The sequence below is a fragment of the Carassius gibelio genome, chromosome A14 (genome assembly GCF_023724105.1).
Source record: "Carassius gibelio isolate Cgi1373 ecotype wild population from Czech Republic chromosome A14, carGib1.2-hapl.c, whole genome shotgun sequence".
Taxonomy (NCBI): domain Eukaryota; kingdom Metazoa; phylum Chordata; class Actinopteri; order Cypriniformes; family Cyprinidae; genus Carassius; species Carassius gibelio.
In genome coordinates, this window is record NC_068384.1 from 3,754,689 (window position 1) to 3,780,110 (window position 25,422).

At 39.5% G+C, this 25,422-nt stretch overlaps 1 protein-coding gene and 1 pseudogene across 1 annotated transcript in view; both read right to left on the reverse strand.

Annotated features, from left to right (window-relative positions):
* Positions 1-3,776: 3,776 nt before the first annotated feature.
* Positions 3,777-5,388, reverse strand: LOC128027296 (thiosulfate:glutathione sulfurtransferase-like; annotated as a pseudogene).
* Positions 5,389-6,152: 764 nt separating this feature from the next.
* The window catches only part of LOC128027289 (teneurin-2), a 410,843-nt gene continuing 391,573 nt past the window's right edge, over positions 6,153-25,422 (reverse strand). Inside the window, exons 19-32 of the mRNA XM_052614746.1 lie at positions 24,709-24,970; positions 24,061-24,328; positions 21,601-21,744; positions 20,819-21,068; positions 19,562-19,582; positions 19,201-19,430; positions 17,150-17,304; positions 15,996-16,885; positions 14,900-15,075; positions 13,694-13,929; positions 13,241-13,537; positions 10,864-12,481; positions 8,508-8,638; positions 6,153-8,365 (exon numbers count right to left, since the gene is read on the reverse strand). Of these exons, the coding sequence (XP_052470706.1) occupies positions 7,628-8,365; positions 8,508-8,638; positions 10,864-12,481; positions 13,241-13,537; positions 13,694-13,929; positions 14,900-15,075; positions 15,996-16,885; positions 17,150-17,304; positions 19,201-19,430; positions 19,562-19,582; positions 20,819-21,068; positions 21,601-21,744; positions 24,061-24,328; positions 24,709-24,970 (5,416 nt within the window). The 3' untranslated portion in view covers positions 6,153-7,627. The remainder of the gene's footprint in view (positions 8,366-8,507; positions 8,639-10,863; positions 12,482-13,240; positions 13,538-13,693; positions 13,930-14,899; positions 15,076-15,995; positions 16,886-17,149; positions 17,305-19,200; positions 19,431-19,561; positions 19,583-20,818; positions 21,069-21,600; positions 21,745-24,060; positions 24,329-24,708; positions 24,971-25,422) is intronic.

A 25,422-nucleotide genomic window follows, 5' to 3' on the forward strand; every position in this document is an offset into this window, starting at 1 on the left:
TGTTAGTTCACAGTGCATTGACTACTAAGATTTTAATAAAGTATTATTAAATGTGGAAATTAACATGAGCAAACATGAACAACTGCTGAATAGGTGAAGTTCATTATTAGTTAATGTTAATGTAGTTAACTAATGAACCTTATTTTAAAGTGTTACCGATTTGTTTATTACAGTTAAGGTGTACAGTCAGTCAGACAAAGCATTATTTTTATAAGAGATAAGAGAGATATTTAATAATAAAAATATAGTTCCTATATGTGAAGCAAATAAACAACTTAACTAATTTAAATAAATGAATTCTTCAACATGTTATAGATTTAACAATAGACTATATAAAATAGATTAACTTACCAATAATAATAAAAAATTGTGTTTTATATGAATTTAGATATGTTTTTAGATCGGCAAATATTTTATCCAAAATCTGTGTTCACGCCACCTTACACCTCACGCCACGCCACATTACTAAAGTTAATTAGCAATTTCTCATCCTACTCCTTTCTAGGTTACAGCAGCAGAGTTTAGGCAGGTGTACCACACGGTTATAAGTTATAGCTGAGGTTGTGTTTAACCGTGTGGTATTTTTTACGAAAACATGTTTTAAATTGTGATTTACCACCGCTGGCGCGCTGCTGCTGCAGAGGGAGGCCGCCGACAGACCAGGATCTTGTCTTCACGACAACAATATCTAACTTCATGTTGAGCATAAATATAAAGCCTACTGATAAAGGACACTGTCAACAGTATTGACGGCAAAATATACTATGTTTGACAGGTGCAATGAGATAATTATATTATATCTCAATAAGAGATAATTTGAGTCAGTTCGGGAGTTCGGAGCGGGATCGCGAATCATTTGAGTCAGTTCGGGAATTCGGAACGGGATCGCGAATCATATGAGTCAGTTTGGGGATCGCGAATCATTTGAATCAGTTCGGGAGTTCGTAGCGGTATCGCGAATCATTTGAGTCAATGGGGACCGCGAATCATTTGAGTCAGTTTGGGAGCTCGGAGCGGGATCGCGAATCGTTTGAGTCAGTTCGGGACTTCGGCGCGTTTTCGCGAATCATTTGAGACAGTTTGGGGATCGCAAATCATTTGAATCAGTTCGGGAGTTCGGAGAGGGTTCGCGAATCATTTGAGTCAGTTCGGGAGTTCAAAGCGGGTTCGCGAATCATTTGAGTCAGTTTGGGGATCGCATCATTTGAATCAGTTCGGGAGTTCGGAGCGGGATCACGAATCATTTGAATCAGTTCGGGAGTAGCGGGTTCGCGGATCATTTGAGTTAGTTTGGGGATCGCAAATCTTTTGAATCAGTTCGGAGCGGGATCACGAATCACGAAAGATTCGCGCTAATAAATTTTCAAATTGGCCATAACCTTTAATTCGTTGCTCCCAACTTGGGTGGCAAGGCTTTCTTTTTCAGTTTTTCTCATTTTGCGACCTGGCCGTGTTTATCAAAATGCTGCTGCTGTCACAGAGCAGAGCAAACTCTCAAGAGTGCTGCTCATGCTCGACACTGCTCTCCGCCCCCTCTCCTGTGTTGTACCGTCACGTGACTCACCACTAGCGCTACCACCAGCAGTCAGGCGCGCGCACCGCTCAGCCGCGCATTTCTAACAGCAGTCAGTCAGAGGCAGAGAGAAAGAGGAGCGTTGTATGGCTGTATTTTCAGGCCTTTTTGTGTTAGCTGTGAAATGGATACTAGTTTCTATATTTAAACTACACCTAGATGTGCACCAGACTTAATTATTTTTATTATTTATTATTTTATCAATAGCTGATTCTCCAAGAGCAGTGGATATTACAAGGCGCCTATCAGAAATGATTGAAGGACCTGCAGCCTCTTTCCATAGTGGAAGATGTCGTCTTCAGGAATTTTGTACAAGGAGAATTTGTTTTGCATTGTGAAGTAAAACTTTGTGACTTTGTTTAAGAAAAAAATCTTGAAAAGAAGTGCACTAAAGAGGAGAAACATTTTTTTATTAACATGCTACTTGAAGAGAATTTGTTTTTAAATTTTTTTATATTTGTGAAGTAATCATTGTGTAACTTTGTTTATTTAAATAAAACAGAAGTAACCAAAAGTTGTTTCTGAACAAAAGCTTTTGTAGTTCTGATTAATAACCCAAAATGCAAATCACAAAAACAAATTAAAAGTCATGAAAATTCATTTAGATTTAGGTTGAAGACTCATCCGCCTTAATTATTAAAAAGTATCTGTATTGGTATCGGTATCGACGATACTGGCCCTGTATTTACTTGGTATCGAATCGATCAAGCAAATCTAGCGGTATCGCACACCTCTAATATGTCAGTAAAACACACTTTCCTGTCCCATTAGCTGTTTTACTTTGCTCACGGCGCATACTCTTCAACAGTATGCAGATATGTTGTGCACGCTCTGTATCACTTCATCATAAATAGTCCGCACAAGAAATATGAGCATACATCGTGGTCATGAAATTTCCAAAAAGGTGATTAAAGCTGCAAACTTTGCAAGAACGTCGCTCAAATCCATGTACTAAAATATATTCTATAGGCCTAATTCGAGAATAGGCACAAAGGCACAAACTGATATGTATTTTTATTTGTAATTTAATGCATAGATAAATTTGAGCACAGTGCTCTTATACTAGTATAAGTGTACTGTGTTCACATTTATTTGTGCATTAAATTACAAAGTTTACAAATCTAGTAGAACATATATGAAAATTAAAATTCAAATGCATAAAATAAAAAAAAATATATCCTGGCATTTATGTCTACTGTTGACTTCCAGCCATTTTCACATCTTTCTGCGTGTCTCATCCATTAGTATGCAATATTGGAGAGCAAGCATTGGGGAGTTTTGAGAAGTTGAATGAGCAATAAAGCTATAGTGAGCCCCTTTATAAAATACCTGGAGGTGTGGAATAATGCAAAAATTGTCATATTCACTCAGTATTACTTGTTCTAATTCACAAATATCTCAATTACAGTTTAGTAGAAATTAATTGTACTTAGTTGTGTCTTTGGAACGAAAACAGTCCATTACATTATAGTCTAACACATTTTTATATTGAAATAATGAAGATTTCTGTGCCACCCCAGACTGGTTGCTGGCCCCTCCCTGGCCACCCGTATGAAAACGTCCTGGCTCCGCCACTGAAACGGACACACGCCACGCAGCTGAGACGCTTACGCCACGCATCCGGTGTGTCGCTGGCCTGAGGTGAAGCTAAAGTGCGCGTCTGAAAATTCTCCCGTTTGATGTGGTCATAAAGAGAGATACGGTGTTCCGCGTCTTAATAAATGCATTTCTTGGTAACAAAAAAAGAAAAGGGACAAAAACTGCAGTTTTGAGTGGCACCCCCTGGCTCCACCCCTGCTCTTGGGGCAACCCATAATGAAAAAAAGCGTTATAATTGGTGTAATAACTAGGCAACTTTTTCATAAGAATATCTCATATTTCATAGGAATATTGATCTATTATTTCTTTCCCTATTGAGTTGTTGTGTTTCCCCAAAATGCCCGATAAACATGTTTTCCTGGTGTCCTCTACAGAAGACATATATGGAAATTATTTCCTGTTTCATAACAAAAGGTCATTTTCTTATTTGAAACCACACACATTTTTTTCCTGACGTTTTTTTTTTCTTTTATACGACAACCATTTTGAAAACGGGACAGGACATCCCGACTATGACACGTATGGTCCCAGAGAAATTCACTAAAATATAATGTCTTCTACAGAGGAGGACCCAGGAGGTTAAAAGGCTAAGACAAGGACAACATTTATTTGTTTAATAATCAGACTTTATTAAAATACATGTACAAATATTATGATTAGTTGTATGAGAGTAAACAGGTCCCTGATTTAAGCTGGAATCTTCAGAGTATTCCAGGAGTTCTGACTCGATTGTCACTTGCCACCTTTTTCTGACCATTCCTTGTAGCCCCCTGCATAATTACGGGCACTGAGGACAGAGAAGGAATTATTGTTACGGCTTCAGTAAAACTGTGATTGTTTAAGCATTCATGATTCCAAGTTTCTTACTTCTTGAAGCCTAGGTTTCTGGCTTTCTCTGTCGCAAGATCGCCACGTTTTCCCATCTGACAGTGGAAAACCAGTTCAGAGCTGTCCAGGGATGGCTTAACTACACCGAACTTAGACTGGAATTCAGCTGCGTCCAGGGACATGTCACTTTCTACATTTTACACTAAAATTAAATAAATGAAAATTGCTTTTAGTACACGTTCAATACACTTAATGTACAATACTTTTAGGTAACCTAAAAAGTGATAATATCAAACAATAACAAATAACTAGATAGACAGACAGATAGTTTTTGCAACTAATGCATAATTTTTGTCAGTCTTCTCTCCTACCTGGGATGTGAATGGAGCCTGGAATATGTCCTCTGTCTACTTCATCTTTAGTGCGCACATCCACAAGAAGCCCTGAACCCTTTGCCAAAAGATCTTTGAGATTGCTGTAGGAAATCTCCTTATCTATAGCAGAGAGGAATGAGTACAATCAAGCAGTTATCCTGTCACGCAATAAGCAACCTTGATTGAACGCAGTAATCACCAAAACTAATACTACTACTACAACAATATTACAGTATATACACACATATATATATATATATATATATATATATATATATACATATATATATATATATATATATATATATATATATATATATATATATATATATTATATGCTCTATATACTATATATAATATAATCTGATGCAATGATACCATTTACGCGAGATATTATTTATGTGTTTGTAAATTTTTTGGTTAAGTTACCTTGTGAATACTACGATTTCAATTGTTTTGATGTATGGATGTTCAAGAATATGTTTTTACACGAAAATAATAATTAAATCATAACAAAACGCCAAGAAAGTGTTGTTTCCATACACATAGCCGTTTTTTTTTCTTTCTTTTCTGCAAGTCATCCTTACGTCAAGATTTCAAGCTCTTCAAAACGACAAAGTAATGAAAATAACGACCAGGCACCGCAGGATATTAGCAAAGTGCACAAAACCTTCAGCTCGTTATACTGTAAGTAATCAAATGTAGAGATAATTGAAGTGTTTATCACAGGTGCACATGGGCACTGTCACCCTGACTACAACAGACACCGAAAACAACGGCAGCTGCTCGAAAACAACACGTACAGGTTTCCAGTAAGTTACTCAGAAACATTGAACAGAACTGCAGTTTCACACGTAGCTTTATTTAAATCCCTAATATTTTTACAAGGAAATACACTTACCGAGGCTTGCCATGGGGTGGCAACACCTTTACTTCCTTGTCATTCAAATTTTCAGAAGCCATGCGTAGGCGTGGCCATGCAAAAAGGCACCGCCTTGAAAACTCCCCTCCGTGAGGCAACTTCACAATAAAAGACCCGTCGTTTCAAAATAAAAGACTGCTACATTGCGAACTGTGTACCTGTTGCACAAATGAATAGTAGTAGTAGTAAATAATAATATTCAGAATCGTGAAATATAAAGTCAGAATTTATAAAAAAATAAAAATAAAAAAAGGCAGATTTGTGCGATGAAATGTTGCAATTACATTTCCTTATATTTTTATCCCATGGCAGAAAAAAACCCCATAATAATTGGAAAATGTAAACTCAGGATTCAGAAAAAACAACAACCGAATTACCAGATACAAGCTTATAATTTGCGATATGTAATCAAATCAAAATTGCGATATGTAAACTCGAAACTGATAAAGAAAGACAGTGAGAGAGAGAGAAAAAAAAATCAGAATTCCTAATCTGAATTGTGTGATACAAACTATATAGAATTTAAAAAATAAATAAATCACAATTACTTTTTTTTTTATTTTGTGGCGCTTCCATATATTACATCTGGATATGTTCAATAAATGCTTATTAAAGTAAAACATAGTATTATTACCATTGTGCATGTCCGAAAAGCCATAGTTTAACTGCAGTATCACGAAACATTTTGGTTAATATTACCAAAGTTTCACTTCAGTAAAATCTGGTTATTTGTCAGAAACTATAGTTTACCATGGTAAGGAAATGGTACACTCCACCCCATGAGATGTGGAAAAATGACATATTATAACCTGTGTGTGAAGACATTTACAAATACATGAGACTAGCCAAACTCACATGAATTAAACTATTTATTGGTAAGGTCTCAGAAGAGTCTCACTTGAGTAAGAATCATCCCTCAATACTGATTTGGTACATCATGACATCCATAATGAGTCTCTTCACAGTGGAAAGAATAAATTTCTATGGTTTGGGTTCTAGTACAGCAACTTTTCTGCATTAAAAAAAAAAAAAAAAACCTGAACCAGACAATCAGATGGGGTATCAATATTATTCCATATCTGTGATATCTGAGTGTCACAAAAAATTATAGTGTTTCAATACCAGCTGTTGATTTGCACATAACAAGCCACCTTCTGTTAGAAATATAAAAGTTGATATTATGAACAATATTCTACTGTGCTGCATAAAGGTAAATCTATACAATGTACATACGGATATATTCTGAAAAACAAGTTTCACAGTTTTAAACTTTATTTAAAGTATAAACCATTTTAAACACTTTACATAAATTATTTCTGTATATGACTAGAATTTGCTTTGAAGCAAAAAAATCTAAATTAATACAAAAATGAAAAATTACTACGTATCGTACAAAGGAAAATAAACTCGAACATCAAAGTTTATCTTTGTAGCTAAAAGCAGTGACTCCTTTATGATTGTCAGAGTACTATGAATGATAAAAAATTGAAACAAACTAAGTAAAAATAAATAGTTTCTGAAACTAGTAACCTTTTAATCTGGAGACTGTGAGTGTTTTTTTTCTGATATCGCTATATAGAAGTGCCCTGGTGAAGGTCTCGTTACTCTAATGCGCCTGGAATGTACAAAACTATCGCATCTAAAGCACACTCAGAACTTCACTGTTATCAGATACAATGCAAGTACTTTTCTATCAGTGATGAAACGAACTATGTCAGACTTGGTTGTTTTCATCACTTTTACTCCACTGGAATTTTCCTGAAGAAACAGTCTGCAGATGATGGGTCTTGCTGCGGTGGCAACTGAAAGTTTAGCTGTGAAGAATGTGAGGCCTGAGACTGACATTTCTCTTGACGGATGTTACTCCTCAGTTCTGACGTCGAGACTGGGCCTCTCCAGATCATCTGGCACCAACATCCTCTCGGTAACCCAAAAAATATGGGTCAAAATATCTATTCTTTTTTAAAAAGGGGATTTTTCATATTTCAGCAACAGCAGCTCTGTTTTGTTTTTCAGTTTCTCAGTGCTTTTTGAGGTCCATAGTTGAAAAACAAAGACGAGGTCTTTCAAATTGTTCTTTTTTTGCCAGAGGCAGTATTAACAAAGTTTTTGAATGTTCTTCTTTTAAAGGTCCCTGCAGCGTTCGGTGAGTTTCCCCATTAGTTCAATTATTCTCCGTGGGTTCAGGAGATAATAGAAAACAAAGCAAGGAAAAAAAGAGAAAGACGGAGCAAGAGAGAGAAAAAGATCGAGAAAAGAACTGAAAACTGTAAAGGTATAAGTGGAGAGAAAGCGAAATATAAAGAAACAGGATAACAGATGTCTGGACTGTTACCTCTTCCCCATCTCATTCTGTCTCAAGAACTGGATGTTAAAACTGTTGTCCGCTAGTTCAGGGTACTGTTCTACAGGTAAAATGTAGTACCCGTCGTACCCCTGCACTTTCCCTGTTGAGAGGAGCTGCTGTCTCTCTCCTTCAGTCCACAAGCGGCTTCCCTCTTTATTATCCTGTGCCCGCTGCTGCTCTCGCAGCCAGGCTCCCAATAGCGCCCGCTGCCGCGCCAACTCCAACAGCCGGGCTCTCTCCTCATCCAGGACGTCCGACGCCAAACCATAGCGCACGCTTAGAGAAAGAGCTGGAACCTGGAACTCAACGGTGACTCCTCTTCGCGAGCGACCGCTTACCGTCACGTTGATCCCGCTTTCCAGTGCCTTGCGTCCATTGGTGAGTCCTAAAGCTAGGAGGTCACTGTCAGCTGAGCCGATCTTCACGAAGAAATGACAGTCATGGCCATCCTGAGTGTAGTGCGTCCCGTCTAAGTAGATGGCATTATCGAGCACTAGAGCCACCTTCCTGCTGTCATCGCTGGCCATGCTGGAGACCCCTGTGACCACGCGGCCTTCTTTCACTGCCAGCATCACTCCTCGTCCGATGATGGGGGTACTCGTGCCAAACCAGTGGCCTGGTTTCTCATGTTTGTTCTTGCGCTCTTTGTCAAGAAGCCGTCCCTCCAGAGCCATGAATGCTTGGTTGTGCCGTTCGGCTTCCTGCTGAACTCCAGTTATCAGCTGCAAGAAGAAAATTATAGGTCTTGGTGAATGCAGACAAGATCACCTAGTCCAGTATTCACAGATTTTCTACCTTTGGAAATACTAAAGTTGTTGTAATCGTATCCTGAGGATTTACTGTGGTATTATTGTGGGGACGCACCTGCCCATTTTCACTTTCTTGACTGGCGAAGAGCTCATACGGCGGATCCACAAAATAGTGTATGTGTCTGGGAAAGCCTGGGATAATGTTGCTAAGCTGGAAGCCAAACATGACCAGCCAACTCTTCACATCTGCAATGAAAAATACATAGAAAAGGAGTTTAAGCTTAAGCTTTTGGGGTTAAAGGGCAATTAACTGATAAGTAATTATCAAAAACAAAATAAATAAATTGTTGAGAAAACTGACCAAATTATGACATTGTGTGGTAGAGAAAACCACTGAATGGACAAAATTTGGCTTTAAAAAATACATTTACAGTATTGTTCAAAATAATAGCAGTACAATGTGACTAACCAGAATAATCAAGGTTTTTAGTATATTTTTTATTGCTACGTGGCAAACAAGTTACCAGTAGGTTCAGTAGATTGTCAGAAAACAAACAAGACCCAGCATTCATGATATGCACGCTCTTAAGGCTGTGCAATTGGGCAATTAGTTGAAAGGGGTGTGTTCAAAAAAATAGCAGTGTCTACCTTTGACTGTACAAACTCAAAACTATTTTGTACAAACATTTTTTTTTCTGGGATTTAGCAATCCTGTGAATCACTAAACTAATATTTAGTTGTATGACCACAGTTTTTTAAAACTGCTTGACATCTGTGTGGCATGGAGTCAACCAACTTGTGGCACCTCTCAGCTGTTATTCCACTCCATGATTCTTTAACAACATTCCACAATTCATTCACATTTCTTGGTTTTGCTTCAGAAACAGCATTTTTGATATCACCCCACAAGTTCTCAATTGGATTAAGGTCTGGAGATTGGGCTGGCCACTCCATAACATTAATTTTGTTGGTTTGGAACCAAGACTTTGCCCGTTTACTAGTGTGTTTTGGGTTATTGTCTTGTTGAAACAACCATTTCAAGGGCATGTCCTCTTCAGCATAGGGCAACATGACCTCTTCAAGTATTTTAACATATGCAAACTGATCCATGATCCCTGGTATGCGATAAATAGGCCCAACACCATAGTAGGAGAAACATGCCCATATCATGATGCTTGCACCTCCATGCTTCACGGTCTTCACTGTGTACTGTGGCTTGAATTCAGAGTTTGGGGGTCGTCTCACAAACTGCCTGTGGCCCTTGGACCCAAAAAGAACAATTTTACTCTCATCAGTCCACAAAATGTTCCTCCATTTCTCTTTAGGCCAGTTGATGTGTTCTTTGGCAAATTGTAACCTCTTCTGCACATGCCTTTTTTTTAACAGAGGGACTTTGCGGGGGATTCTTGAAAATAGATTAGCTTCACACAGACGTCTTCTAACTGTCACAGTACTTACAGGTAACTCCAGACTGTCTTTGATCATCCTGGAGGTGATCATTGGCTGAGCCTTTGCCATTCTGGTTATTCTTCTATCCATTTTGATGGTTGTCTTCCGTTTTCTTCCACGTCTCTCTGGTTTTGCTCTCCATTTTAAGGCATTGGAGATCATTTTAGCTGAACAGCCTATCATTTTTTGCACCTCTTTATAGGTTTTCCCCTCTCTAATCAACTTTTTAATCAAAGTACGCTGTTCTTCTGAACAATGTCTTGAATGACCCATTTTCCTCAGCTTTCAAATGCATGTTCAACAAGTGTTGGCTTCATCCTTAAATAGGGGCCACCTGATTCACACCTGTTTCTTCACAAAATTGATGACCTCAGTGATTGAATGCCACACTGCTATTTTTTTGAACACACCCCTTTCAACTAATTCAACTAATTGCCCAATTGCACAGCCTTAAGAGCGTGCATATCATGAATGCTGGGTCTCATTTGTTTTCTGAGAATCTACTGAACCTACTGGTAACTTGTTTGCCACGTAGCAATAAAAAAATATACGAAAAACCTTGATTATTCTGGTTAGTCACATTGTACTGCTATTATTTTGAACAATACTGTACATCTACACATTATCATTTCAAAAGGGGTCAGAGAGATTTTTTTTAATGTTTCTGAAAGTAAGTCTCTTATGCTCACCAAAGCTGAAAATACAACAAATACAAACTATATAATATTGTGAAATATTATTACAATTGAAGATGGTTGTATATAGACACACACACACACATCAAATATTATATACTTAATATAATTTCTCGATTCATCTATATAAGAGGGGACCATCTCTACCTTATATAGTCTCTGAAGATATTGTTTTTATTTATTTACATATGACTGAACATTAGCAAAAATAAAAACTATTTCAATATTTTATAAGCCAATACTAACATTTAATTAACGTACATTTGACAGACTTAAATAACTAATGAGTTAGCTAATCTGCAAAGTTACCCAATTATAAACTCTCACCTGTGACATAGTTTTTGACATCCAGCATATCACTGAGAGGGTTATTATTCTTGAACATGTACAGGTTGAAGGGTGCCAGTTCTTTTCCGATCTTCTGCCACATGGTGTAATCTGGCGACGTCCATCTGGCCGCTAAAACATCATAGTCTCTCTGTGTGAAATGCACCAGCTTGGTAAGCGAGTCGTAAAGCCCACCGTGGAAGCCGATGACAAGCTGGAACTCAGGGTTGGAGTCGTGGTACACCTCCCCGTAAGCGGTGTATTGCACCTGTTTGATCATCTGCCCGTTGCTGCTGAAGACAGCCAGTGGTGTACCAGTGTTGTCAGAGGCGATGTAGTACTCCTCCCCACTGCTAACCTCCATGGCAAACAGATGGCCCTGCAGGTCATAGTACAAAGAGCTGATTTCTGAGCTGGAGTGGTTGAACACATGCGTGACCCGAGTCGGGTTGTTCAGGTCAGCATAAAAGAACTGGAGGTGCTGACCCAGACTGTTCTTAGTAGACACCCTGCGTCCGAGTCCATCGTAACGGTACTGGACGCTCCATCCTCCAGCTGCACGGCTATAGGCGCGCACCAGCTGGCCTTTAGAGTTGTAGTCAAACACATCACCGCCCCTCTGACTCAGATAACCGTCCTCGTCCAGACGGTACTGCACATCACCGAGCCGTGTGATGCGGTCTCGTAGGTCATAGCGGAGCGGCATGAGTCGGGCGCTGTTACCCGGGTTGAGCAGGTGTAGGTTGCCGTTTAAGTCGTAGCTGTAGCGCCAAGTGGACCAATCGTTCACCTTAACACCACTGAGCTGTCCATCACCATCGTATTCATAGCGGTACTGAGTGGTGTTGGCATAGGGGCCGATCTTTAGCTCTCGCTTGATTACTCTGCCCATGTTGTCGTACTGCACCGTCATCCAGTACATGAGAGAGCGGAAGATCTCATACTGAACCTCTTTGATTCGGCCGTGCGCATCGAAATGCTTGCTAAGGGTCATGACGGCAGTGGTGATTATCTGATTGATGTCATAGTAGATGACTCCAAACTTTCCAAAATGCTCCACTTTTCCGGAGATCTCGTCATAGCGGTATAGATCCACAGGAAGTGGCGTCTCGCTGATTACTGGCTTCATACTTGCGATTCTGAAACTATTATCATGGTAGGTGTAGTCGAAGCGCGCGTTCACCATACCTTCCTCCGAGAAGCGATAGATCTGTTTGTCGATTAGGGGACCCATTTTACGATAGCGTATCGTGCACGAAAAGCCACCGCTTTGCAAGTTGACCATTTTTAGCACGCCGGCTGTCTCATCGTAGCCAAAGGTGATGGCTGTGCTGTCATACAAGATCTCGGAGAGCTTGGCCAGCTTGCCGTATTTGTAGAGGACACGACGGCCGGTACCCAGGAAGTAGGCGGCCTGGGGGCGCCCGTCCTCGCTGAAGTCATAAATGATGGACGCGTTGCTCTCGGGCGGGTTGTAGGTGTTGCGGATGTAGCCGATGGAGACGTGAGTGAACATGGTGTGACGGGCAACGCTAGGCATGGTGACAGCCGTGATGCGGTTGGATGCATCGAATTCAAAGATGTATTGTCTCTGACTCTGCAGGAGCAGCACCATGGACTGTAGAGAGAAGTATTATCAGAATGTCTTTATCACATTGATATTAATTAACAACAACATCTTTAACAGGCTCTCATAATTAGAAATGAAATCATTCATCAGAATTTCTGTGCTAAATTTTGGAAAATTGTATTTACAAATTGATTACTGGAGGAATTTTGTAATATATGGTGTACTTTTTGACTAGATTATATATATCTACGGTATACTGTATATACACTTACCTATTATAACTAGTGTTATTGTATTACTATTTATAAATTATAATTGGTAATATTTTGAATTTGCTTTATTTTCATTTTCATTTTTTATTTATTTAAAGAAATACTTAAATTTCTAAATTCAAAAAATATATATTTTTAATGGTTTTACTTTTAGTTAACAATAACAACCTGGACTATAATCAAACATGACTTTAGATTTTTTTGTTGTTGATTTTTAATTATTAATATTGTTTCCCCCCTGTTTTTAATCTTAAATCACGCACAATTGTGTAAAATATATGCTTAAAACAAGAGGAAAAATTGGCAATTAAAAAGAATGTGTGTATATATATATATATATATATATATATATATATATATATATATATATATATATATATATATATATATCAATTCTTATTCATGGTATTTTATCTGACTACACATTTTATTTGTTGTATTATATTATATTTTAAGCAAATCAAATGAAAAATATTGTTTAAAAAAAAACAATAATCCTAATAACCTTTAACCTAATTTCACTTAATAATCTCACCTTGTCCAGGTAACTGTAGCTCCAGACCTTTCCATCCACAAAAGAGCGTGAGAGAATTCGCCCCTGTGGGTCAAACTCCGTTCTCTCACTCATACTCCCTCGGTGCAGCCCCACTAGCTGACCTGTACTGGAGTAAGACACATTCACCACTGCAAGGCTGCTGCTCGGCTGCCATATCGCAGGCCTGCCCTGGGCATCATACGTGATCCTCAGAGTGAACTTCCTGTGGTCGTCATAGATCTTCTCAGTCCGTGTGTTCCTATCAAAATCTATCGACAGGAGGTTGCGCCCATGTGCCTGCAAACAAAAATTTGATATGAAAACCTCTCAGTTTGGTGAAATTATTTAGTTACCTATTAGAAAATCAAGTAGGATTATTTGATTGCATTTGCACTGGTATGTACTGTAAAACTAATGTATTACAGTATTGATTTTAAAATCTCGAGTGCCCACCCGAAGCTTCCTGCCGAACACAGTGACCTTGCCCTTTGACAGTTCTTTGCGCAGCCTCCACTCGATGGAGTTCAGACCGTTATCAGTGGGAAGGGAGATGTTCCTACGGCCGATGGTGGGACTCACTGACCCTGCCAGGATATGGGGCTCTGTGTGGTAACTGATGCCCATCCCATTGGCGTACATTACCCTCAAAGTGCCATTGTTACACAATTGGTAGCTGTTCCGTACTTGATCTGCAGGGGGCAATAGAGTTACATAAAAATTACCATTAAATTAAGAACACAACAAAATATTACACAACAAATTTTCAACATGACAACAGAACAAAATGACAGCTACAAAAAAGGCTTGATTTATTTTGAACTCATGAAAGGGCTGCGGGGCATTCATCAGCTCAAGAACTGTCTGACTGTCTTAAGATCATGAAAGATAACAGAGCAGTGCTTTGTTTATAACAAATGATGTGGAGCCTCAAATCTCCTCGTTTCAGAGTGCCGCAAACATTTATTATGCTTCAGAACATCCACTATAAATAAATTACAAACCATGAAACTAATTTATGAGCAAAGGTACGGTACAAAATAATTTGAGATAATATAGTTTATAATTCATATGGAAACCTTTTAGAGGTGTTTAGTCAATTTATTATTCACCCCATTAGCGTGTCAAGGTTAGGTTTAAATGCATGATCTGAGGAAGGTTCTCCATGGATTCAATCCTCTGTAATCCTTTCAAAAAGGTTCCTCCCTCATCCTGTATTATGTCTGGTTGTATTGAAGTTTGAGGGTTTTTTTTTCTGCCATGGGAAGGAAGTAAAACATTCTTGCTCTCTCCCTCTGTCTTTCATTCCTTTCATCTTAACAGATGAAATAAGCTTTGGGACAGTGGGGTTTGTGGTCGAGGGCAGATGGAAGACAGCGAATATTTCCTTGGGATAAGGTAATGAATTTGTCTCGAATCATATGCATCACAGCAAAACACAACTGGAGCGCCAGGCATGGGAGAGAAAAGAATTTGGCTTCCAGCCTCCCACACGGATGTCGGGGGTATCTTTATCTTGTAAGTTTGTGCACTAATATATAAAACGATTAAGCTAAAAATTGTATGAAATATGAAACCAACCAAACGGAGCAAAGTATCATTTACAAAAGGATTTCTGAAACCCGAAATAGCAATTCAAAAATGACTACTGAGCAGACGTACCTTGCACAACAGTGTAAGAGGCTTCTACTGACGAAAGATTAGTGATAACAGTGATGTCATCATCTCTGTTGGAGCTCTCAATGTCGATGTTGATGGATTTTTCGATCTCCCTATGCAGACTTGTAACCATCCCTGTGGGGTACGTCACGTTGGTTAGTCTCCCTTCACTGTCATACCTGAAAATAGACTAAATGTTAGCAAAAGCCATTTTAAAGTTCATGTTTGTAAAGCAAAACACTGGAAACAATCATAATTGTGCCCAATCTTTGGCCATCTAAAAAAATAAAAAACCGTGTATCCTCTACACAATCACTTCATAGAGGTTCAGTGCTATCCTTGCCTATCTCTCGCTCTCTCTCTCTGTGTGTAACATTACATTAGGGAGCAGAACTGGATCCTGCCACAGATCTGTCACAGTCTGGCTGATGTCTGTGGAGTTTGGGGAATTCTGCATTCTCAGGAGCAAGTTTGCTCTGTCCTGTTCCTGGAGATTTACTTTCCTGCAGTGTTCCAACTCTAATCAAACACACCAGAAAAAGTTAATCAAGATCTTCAGGTTCCCTTGGAAATTACAGGCAGGTGTGTTGCAGGGTTGCAACATAAATCTGCAAGAAAGGGAGGAATTTATCCAGCCCTATTTTCATAGTCAAATAGATATTCCTACTGGATATCTCTAGCCTTCAACCACATTGTTCCATGACACAAGTTTGTGGTTGGTAATTTTTTTTTTACTGTTTATGAAGAAGTCCTTTAAGCTCAGTAAAGGTTAAATATAAAATATACAAATATTTTCTAAAAATAATAATTATATAATTAAATTTTTTTTTTAAACTTTATACTTTTTTCAGGATATTGTAATGAATAGAACATTTTATATGTAACATTATAGATATTATTACTGTCATAATGATCAGTTAAATATATCTAAAACCTACAATCAATAAAAAACAAAACAAAAAAAAACATCTTTGCTTTTCTCTTTGGGCTGATTGGAATGTGGAGACAATGCTATATAAAACTTTCTTTAAGTGTTTCATGCATATACAAAGAATTAAATGTACAGGCAACACGTCATAAACAGATACACGGCACTTACTCATAAAAGGTTGTCCAGCCAGTCTCATCAGCCTTGGTGGCCAACAGGCCAGTGTTTCCGTTGTATCCCAGCAGAACAATCTCCTGGTTAAGAGCAGAGATGGAGCGCAGGCTTCCTGCAGGATCCAGTCCTAGCGTAACCACCTGATTCTCGGGCAGCAGGACGAGCCTGAGCAGTCCTGCACCACCCTGCCCTTCCCCGTCCCTCCACACTTTCACCGTATTATTGCAGTTATCCACCACTGTGGCCAGCTCTCCATCAGGGCCGTAGCTGAAATTGTAGAGGGGCAGACCCGTTACAAGACTGATGGTCTGAAGGTGGAGACCCTCCTCGTTAAACACATACAGCTCTTGTTCCTGAGGGGACGCGACCTCATATTGGCCCAGTGCTGAAGGCCCTGGTCGGTTAGTGCGCACAGCACGGATCCGAATGTTATTGAGGTCTGCAATGTAGAGCGTGCCATCCGGTGAGACGGCCAGAGACATTGGGGAGTTGAGGTTGGCGTCTGTAGCATATCCGTCGTCTCCTGCAAAGCAGTTACAGTTGACGTCGTTCTTGCAGTCGCACTCTGACGCAGCGCCAGCCAGAAGTGACATCTCTCCATTGGTGCGAACTTGCCGAACACGGTTGATCTTCTTCTCATCCGTCTCGGCGATGTAGAGCACACCAGTATGGGAGATGGCGATAGCCGTGGCGCTCTCCAGGGCCGAGTGGATGGCTAATTTACTAAGGGAATAGTCAATGCCAGGCACCTGGCAGTGCATGGGACGCCCTGCGATGATACTCACTTGGTGGTTTTCAGTGATGCGTAGGATAACGTTGTTCTCTAGCACATACAGAGAGTTATCCATGGGGTTTACTGCCAAGTCGGTGGGCCACTCCAAGCGCACCTGCGTAAAAAAAAAATATTGAACGTTTTTAAGTTAATCTTTTTAGATTAACCATGCAATTTTCTTATATAATTTTCTGGGTTTCTGATTAAGTTTTGCATGCCTGCTAGACATGATTAATAATTGCACATCTGCACTTTCAGTTCAGAGGGTCTGTTTTGAAGATTTAGGATTTAAAGGAGTAGATTTTATGATCAAATGAACCATCCAAGTTCCTGTTTCTGCCTGTGAATAATTTATAACATGGGTTGTAGGCTTGCTGACCTGACTGACATCCATGCTGGAATCGCAGCTCAGTGGGCGCACAGCAGTGAGATCATTGGCGCCCAGGAGAGTAGAGATGATGCCGTTTTGATCCACCTTCCTAATCATGGTGGCATCCACAAAGTACATAAGCCCGTTTTTATCTACAGCAATACCTGAAAAGAGAAAAACAAACAGGTAGTGTCAAGCAGGAAGTTCAGGGGTGATACCGACTCTCAAACCCTTGTTTATTTTACTTCTGCTTTTCCTAATGATCAAGTGAATCTTTGATCTGGTTTCAACCTGTTCTAAGTTTATCTTCAGGCGCTGCTCAATTTCCCTCCTGAGCCCCTGCCCTATATAAGCTAGCAAATAATACACGTCCATCAGGCTTCACTCCTGTGTCAACCCATCAATTCCTCTTATCAGACACCAGAGGCAGAGCAGATGAGAATATCTCAAAGTGCTGACAAGAAGATGCTCATAGAATGGACCTGTGTAGGTGTACGATGCAGAGGGGTTTGAACAAAATGATGGGGAGACAAAGAGCATGAAGGGAGAGACTGAGTACACTTGACTGAGCCTTTTCACTGTGAAGTCATTTGGGAATCAGTAATGAGGCCTGTGTAGTCTGTCACCTCTCTACTCTCTCCCTCCAGAAGCTCAAATTCACCGTCACATACAGAAAATGTGACAATGTGATATCCTTGACAGTTTGGTGCCAGACTGGCTATTTTTTTCCATACACCAAACCTGGAATTCACTTTTCAAACCTGCTATAACTTATCATTGTAGCTTTATCTTTTACTTCCTCGCTGCTATATTTGTTTTCGATTGAATACGTTGTGCTTCAATTCCAGTTTGAACCGAATTCAATTTGACTGTTGATCTTTGAATTTGTGACCCATTATGTATATGCGAAATTCAAAATTCATAAAATAATTTTTTGATATTTTTGAAGTGAAGTGACATTCAGCCAAGTATGGTGACCCATACTCAGAATTTGTGCTCTGCATTTAACCCATCCAAAGTGAACGAACACACACACACACACACACACAGCAGTGGGCAGCCATTTATGCTGCGGCGCCCGTAGAGCAGTTGGGGGTTCAGTGTTTTGCTCAAGGGCACCTTAGTCTAAGTCTATCATGGTATTGCCAGCCAGAGATTCAAACCCATATCCCTAAGGTTAGGAGTCAAACTCTCTAACCGCTAGGCCACCACTTCACCAACTGCTTTATCAATCATGAAATAGAATAGACCCAATAAAAATAATTTCAGTTTATATATAACAAGCTTGGAAAATTTTGCTCAGTTGCTGCTCTTTAACAGTTCAGGAGATTTAATAAGTTCTGAGATACTTTTCCTCAAAGTATCAACTTTGTTTCAGATGTTACTCCACTTTATGAGGAAAAACTAGATACAAATGAGACAATTGACATACAGTAATAGAGTGTTTAGCTACCATATAAAATTAATATGGATAGCGTTTGATGATAAATATTCATTTAGTCCACCCATTTTAAACAAAAAAGTTGCATTCAAATCTGCAAGAAAAGATCTGTCACCACTGAGAACATCTTAAACATTCATCTGAAATATTCATTAGAACTCATTATGATTTCTCTTTCTGTGTGATCTACCTAAACACTAACGCTGTTTAATAGAGAAATATGCTCGCTTACAGCTCTGAACTGTAACATGCGAATAAAAGAGCCACCGCATTAAGTAACATTATCTTTGAGAAACAGACAGAGAGAGATAGAATACCAAGAGACTCAAATAATCGAAGCTGGAGACTCACACTCCCCATAGCACATTCAGAAATTAATTAATAGCTTAAGGTTGAATGTTCTCTGTGATTGTGGAAGCAGCTGGAGGATAAGGCTCTCTTTATCCATGTTAGCTGTCACTGCTACAAAGGAAGCAGATGTATAGACAGCCTGCAGAAACATTTCTTCACCTCAGACAGAGACATTAGTGTGATTTCATCTGATGTGAAGGGGATAACCCATGCAATAAGCAATAGGTTTTAGCTTCTGTTTTGGTTCCCTTCAATGCTTCAACCTCACCTTTGGGGCTCATGAGAGTGGCTTCTACAGCTTTGCCCCCATCCCCACACCTCTCGTCGAAGGGCAGGCACTGTTCTCCCGTGCCCGCCACCACTTCGGCATTGTCGGCCAGCAGTCTTCCCCCTGTGAGCGATCGCACCTTGTAGATTCGCCGAGAATTTGTGTCAGAGATGAACAGAGCCCCAGAGACTGGGTCCACATCCAAGAAGTACTTATGAGTCGGGTTGTTACTATGAAAAATTAGGTCATTACTAAGTCAGTGATGCAATAACGCAATTAGGCATAATGTGTTGCTCTATCGCTATATTTATATTCAGTGAATAATCTTTTAAGTTAAAAAGAAATACATTTAAAGGCCCACCTGTGTCGAAAATCCTTATTTCTGTAAATGAAGAAAATAAGAATCACAATTATGATTCCAATGTAATATGACAAAATAAATATTGTATATTTTATTTAAGACTAAACTGCTAAAAAAACTATTATGGATTTTTGGAAATTACCTTTCATGTAAGTGAAAGGTTTCAGTGTGTAACAACTCTTAAGTGGATGAAAACATCCTGCAAAGTTTTAAATCTGAAAGTGTACCATGTATAAAGTTTTTTTGTAATGAGTCGACTCTGAATAATTGAAATGAGTTATTTTTAAAACGCCATTTTATGTTGACGTCAACATGAAACATTTGCATATTGCCCGACCACTTGTTTGTCTTTTCGCATTGGTCTGAATGAAAATGCAAATTAATTATTTACCACTAGGTGCTGCTTTTGGAGCTGTAAAATAGCGGTCCCCCGGTAACGCTGTACACTTAGCAGCACTGCGCTCACAAACGCTGCTTTATCAGGCATTACGGCAAAAGGAAATTAAAATGAGACCGATGCGGACCAATCACGCAGAGTTTGGAAAAATTAATCATTAAACTAATCGTTTAAAAAGTTATTGAGCAAATAATGTAAAAATATGCATATTTTAAGACAATGGAAGTGTTTTTTGACCTTGCATGCATGTCAAACAGTTGTTGGGGACTCCCAAAACCATAATAGGGGCACTTTAAATTATGAGCAAAAGGCTATTCACACTAAGGACCCTAACTAATGAAAACTATATTAGCATCTACACCGATGCACAATAACATTCTGATTATTATAAGCATAAGCATGTGCTGCAGTTTTGTCGTCTGCCACTTGAAAGTGATTCCTATTATTTTGTTCGCTTTAGCTGTTATTATTATAGATGTGGCATGGACTTTAAATTTAGAATGATTTTTAAAACTGTTTTAAATGATAGCTAATTAGTATTATACGGTAACCCTTTATTTTAAGGGCCATTTCTCACTATTAACTATAGTTGCTTATTAGCATGCATATTATTAGCATATTGACTGTTTATTAGTACTTATGAAGCACATATTAATGCCTTTTTCTGCATGACCATATTTAAGATCCCTCAAACCTAAAGTTAACAACTACCTTACTTCCTTACGCATAAGCAGCAAATTAGGAGATTGAGACAAAAGTCATAATCAATAGCTAGAATTGGATCTTAAAAGTGTGAACCATAAATTTTATCATCCTTGGTGTGAATGGGCCTTAAAACAAAAGTCTCCTTTGCTCAGTACCTGAGTTCCAGAATGCGTGTGGTATTGAGGTTGGGATAAACTCTGCGTACGAAGTTCAAGTCTCCGACGTAGAGGCTGCCATCAATGCCTGCTGCCAGGGCTACAGGTGCCAACAGCTTATTTCCATCAGCCAGGCCATTACAGCTCGGGCAAGAGATGCTTCGTCGACGCCCATTACCCATGATGCTCGTGATGATGGGTGGCTGCTGGGACACAAAGACGTTCTCACCGCTGCCCTTATGAAGGATGCCTGGTGTCAGATGAATAAAGAAACAATAACCATTTAAATGGAAAAAGAAAGTGCCGTATTCAAAATACCATTTTTTATTAAAATCTGTTTACCTGAGCCATTACAACCACATTTTCAGAGCATTACATTAAATTATTGATCAAAATGACAGGCTCTTCCAATGAAAGCAGCCAGGCATCACATCAGATATAAAACACACACACACACACACACACACACACACACTCGTAATCCTTTCATTTTGGGGACATTCCATAGGCAGGATGGTTTTTATATTGTACAAACTGTATTTTCTATCCCGTTACCCTAACCCTTCACGTGAACCTACCCCTCACGGGAAACTTTCTGCATTTTTAGATTTTCAAAACACATTCTAGCCGATTTATAATCTTCTTTCCTCATGGGGAACTAAAAAAATGTCCCCCAAAGGTCAAAGGTTACAGGTATTACTATACTTGTGGTGACATTTGGACACCATAACATAGTGAATACCAGTACAAGTGGTGCATTTTGCCCATATATGAGAACATACCGCTGCGCAGGTTGAGAATATGGTGTTTGTCCAGAGACCAGTCACCCAGATTGGAAGGTTCTAGCTCATAGCCTTGAAGCATAGCCGTCCTCTTCTCCCACAGCACTAGACTAGGACATGATTCATATTCATACCCCACAGAGACTTAGAGAGAGAGAGAGAGAGAGAGAGAGAGAGAGGGAGAGAGAGGGAGGGGGGGGGGTACACAAAATGTATCAAAACATCATTTAATTAACTACATGACAGGCCAATATTAGAGATGATTAATTTACATACAATGTAAGCAGATTGGATGGGGAGTCTAGCTGGGAAACAGTGAGGAAGAATATAAATATTTATTTGAAAACCACATGCTAAATTAAAAGCCAGAACATTTAGAGCAACAATAAAAGTTCAGCACACAAACAATCATCACAACATTTCTCTTTCCAGCTTTGTGGACTGCTGGGCAGAAGTAGGACATATCAGGTTTTGGGCAAGCCTTCACAAATCACCACAGCGTGGGTGCTTTCACAACCACAAAGCACCTCGGTAAAGTGTGAACGTGATTTGTTCAGACACCCCATGGCTGGATATGACTTCAGCTTTCACTTCTCCAACATAATCTGTGGTCTGTGCTGCTGCCACAGGGTCATCATAAGATCCGTGTCCACAAAAAAATGTCCTTATTATTCTTGAAAATTGGAGCACTACTCCATGAATCCATTAGCATAAATATGTATGGAGATATACTGATGAGAATTTATTGCTGTGTTGACGCAAGCGGGACTGTGAGTATCTCAATTGATAAATGATAAAGATGTAGAGAGCTGGAAGGTAGACAGGCTGAGAAAGCAGCGGAAAGACAAAGAAAGATTAGTGGGTGTTTTGGGTCTGGGCTGTATAAGGCTCAGGTGTGGCTCAGATTTGTAGATTCTGATTTACTTAAGGGCCAGCTAAGGCTGATTAACTGGCTGAGATTCGGGCCGGTTATGGCCCATGTGTGGCCCGAGTCTTTAATCCAGTTCTGGGCCACTTCCGGGCCGTCATTCTTTGCGGTACTTGGGCCAAGGGAAAAGTCATGTGTGGCTCGGATCTGCGCCAGAAGACATTTGCTATGTGGGAAGGAGGTCACACTAGACTGAGTGCTGTTCTCTGCATTTCCCTCGGCTCACTGCAGCTGCTCTCTGAACCTGTGTGTTTCTCTGACAGGGACGGTCCGGCTGAATGATCTTTGGGTCATACGTTTACACGCATGAGCACAAATCTTGTCTGATGTATTAACTCTCACTATGTTCAGTCAGCAGAGTGACTGATTACTCATTCCTGCTAAACTGGTGTGTGTCCTGGATGCTGAACGGTCATTACACCCAAATGAACACCCGTCAAGTGCCAAAAGGTGAATTTCACAGTGTCCCAAGCCAATCCGGATGGTGAATTTTTTTTTTTTTTTAATGGATTAGTTGGATTTGTGTTTTGTGATGTGGAGAACATCTGTCAGTAACGTCACTTAAGGCAGTGAAAAGCTTGTTTGTATGAGAAGACAAATTTGAAAAATGGTGGAAGCACACAACCCAAGCTGTTCAAGGCATGAGAGAACTTTACATTAACCGTTTCAAAAGAGGCTCATAAGAGGAGATGTTAATGTGGGCTGGGTACCATGTCAAGTGCTGACAGAGCACTTGTGCCGATTTAATGTGCTTGAGAGATGTATTTAATGCATTTGCCATAACTTACATTTAACTGAAAGTCATGCCTATTTCCATTGCGCCAAACTTTGTATTTACAGTAATGACGGACCAAAAATGTTTTTAACTGAAACCACAAAACCAAAAAAATTTCTGAAACCAAAACTAGAAAAAGTTTAATGAACAATTACTCAATATATTTAATAATCAACACTCAGAAACTGAGATGTATATAACATTTAAACTGCACAAACTCAATGGGTTTCCTAAGGGAATAATGTAACATTACGTGAGATTTCTTACAAGCTGTTTTATTGATGTCTTTCTACAGTATGTTTGAAACACTAATTGGAGATTAAATTAGACTTAATATTTCAGTAACTGTTTCTTTCAACAAACCTTCTGATCATTCATGTTAACTTTGTGTTATAGCTAGTAATAGGAAAAAAATCTGTTCATATGCAGTTTGAACTGAGAAGGCTACAATGATGTGTCACATTTAAGAGCTTCAAAATATTTGTTTGGTTACATTTCATTACAAAACTGCCATCTTGGAACTGATATCTTGGAAAGCAGGGGGCCGATAGCCGATACAATTTTTGTTTTATTTTAATTCATATGTAAGAAATTTTAAATCATTTGACAATGGATTAAAAAATAAAAGGTGTTACATAAACATACTTATACTTTATAATACTTCTCTAAGAACGGTAAATGTAATGGGATAATACCATTGGAGCATGTGTGCCAATAACTAAGCCATGCATCCAGTCCTAATCAAACGTGTGCTTACCCACTGCATCAGAGAGGCCGTAGACACGCTGACCGTATGCATCCGTCTTGTCCCAGATAAAGGTGTATGCAAGGTTGGGTGAAGCGTGGAACCACTTCTGGAAGAGATGGCCCTCCACAGCAACCATCAGATGGACTTTGACAAGGCTGAGAGGCACCACGGCTTGAGTCATGGTGATTTTGAGCAAGGAGCGGTAACCTGAGGTCCGGGAACTCAGGTGACAGAGTTTCAGATTGGTGCCAGGAATCTCTAGCTGCTCATGCAGAACCTGACAAACAGATGGAGGAATGACTTTCACGTCACAGGAAAAGGGTATTTTCAAACAAGAAAAGGAAATGATTAGCAAGGTCAGAGGGTGGAAGAAAGACTGAGAGGAAGAAAAAATGCAAAAAAAAAAAAAAGGCTGATTAGAGTGAAAATTGTTAAAGAGGGATGACCTGAGAGCTTCGTCAGGTTAACAACCTGTCAACTTATTTAATGACCAGAGAGAGGGGTGAAGGATAAAGTGAAAAGAGAGCAATATTTGGCATTTGGCAAGTGAGCAAAAATGACGGGTGAAGTCTAATTGAAGAATCCCATCATTACAAAACCTATTAATCTGCTAATTACAGTGATGTAGGTTTCAAGGAAGTGAGAATCTCATCAAACCTGTGTCTCTGGAATGATGGACCTCTCTCCTGGCCTGGAACTGAAGAAAGAGGAAAGGGGGGAGGCCACCATCACAGGGTCAGGCCTCACAAAGCCGCTGAGGTCACAGCTCGGGATGGTGTTCTCCTCTGTCTTCAACATCAGAGTGTCCATGGCGTAGAAAATGTTCCACGGGAGCCACACTGTGCGCTCTTGACTCAGAAACGGAGCCCGTTCGAATCGGAGGGTGAGAGAGGCTCCACCATTGGCAATGAGGTCAAATCTAACGACACAGAGGGAAAGGAAGTGAGAAAGGCAAACAGAGAGCAAAAAAAAAAAACAACAACTCAAAAACAAACATGTACTTGTGTTATTCTCGGTTATTGATAGCACCATTACATTCTGAATGCTTTTACCATTAAAAATGCCATTTTGCTAGTAGGGATAATTCATTGTTTTTATAGATTGCAGTCATTTAAATGGAAAGACTGAGTTTACTCGGCTCTAAATGAATCTAATAAAGATTTGCTCAGTTAGCATGTTGCTCTCTAAATCACTAGAAGCTTATGTAAACAAGTAAGTCACAAAATTAGGCTCGGCGGCAGAAATAATCAAAGTGTTTTAGAGGGGAAAGGGTTGTTTGTTCCTTGAATGATCAGCTTGGATGTGTATGTACCAGGGTTGGCCAACACTCAGAATTGAAGAATTGGCTTCCATGAAATCCCAAGCATTTAA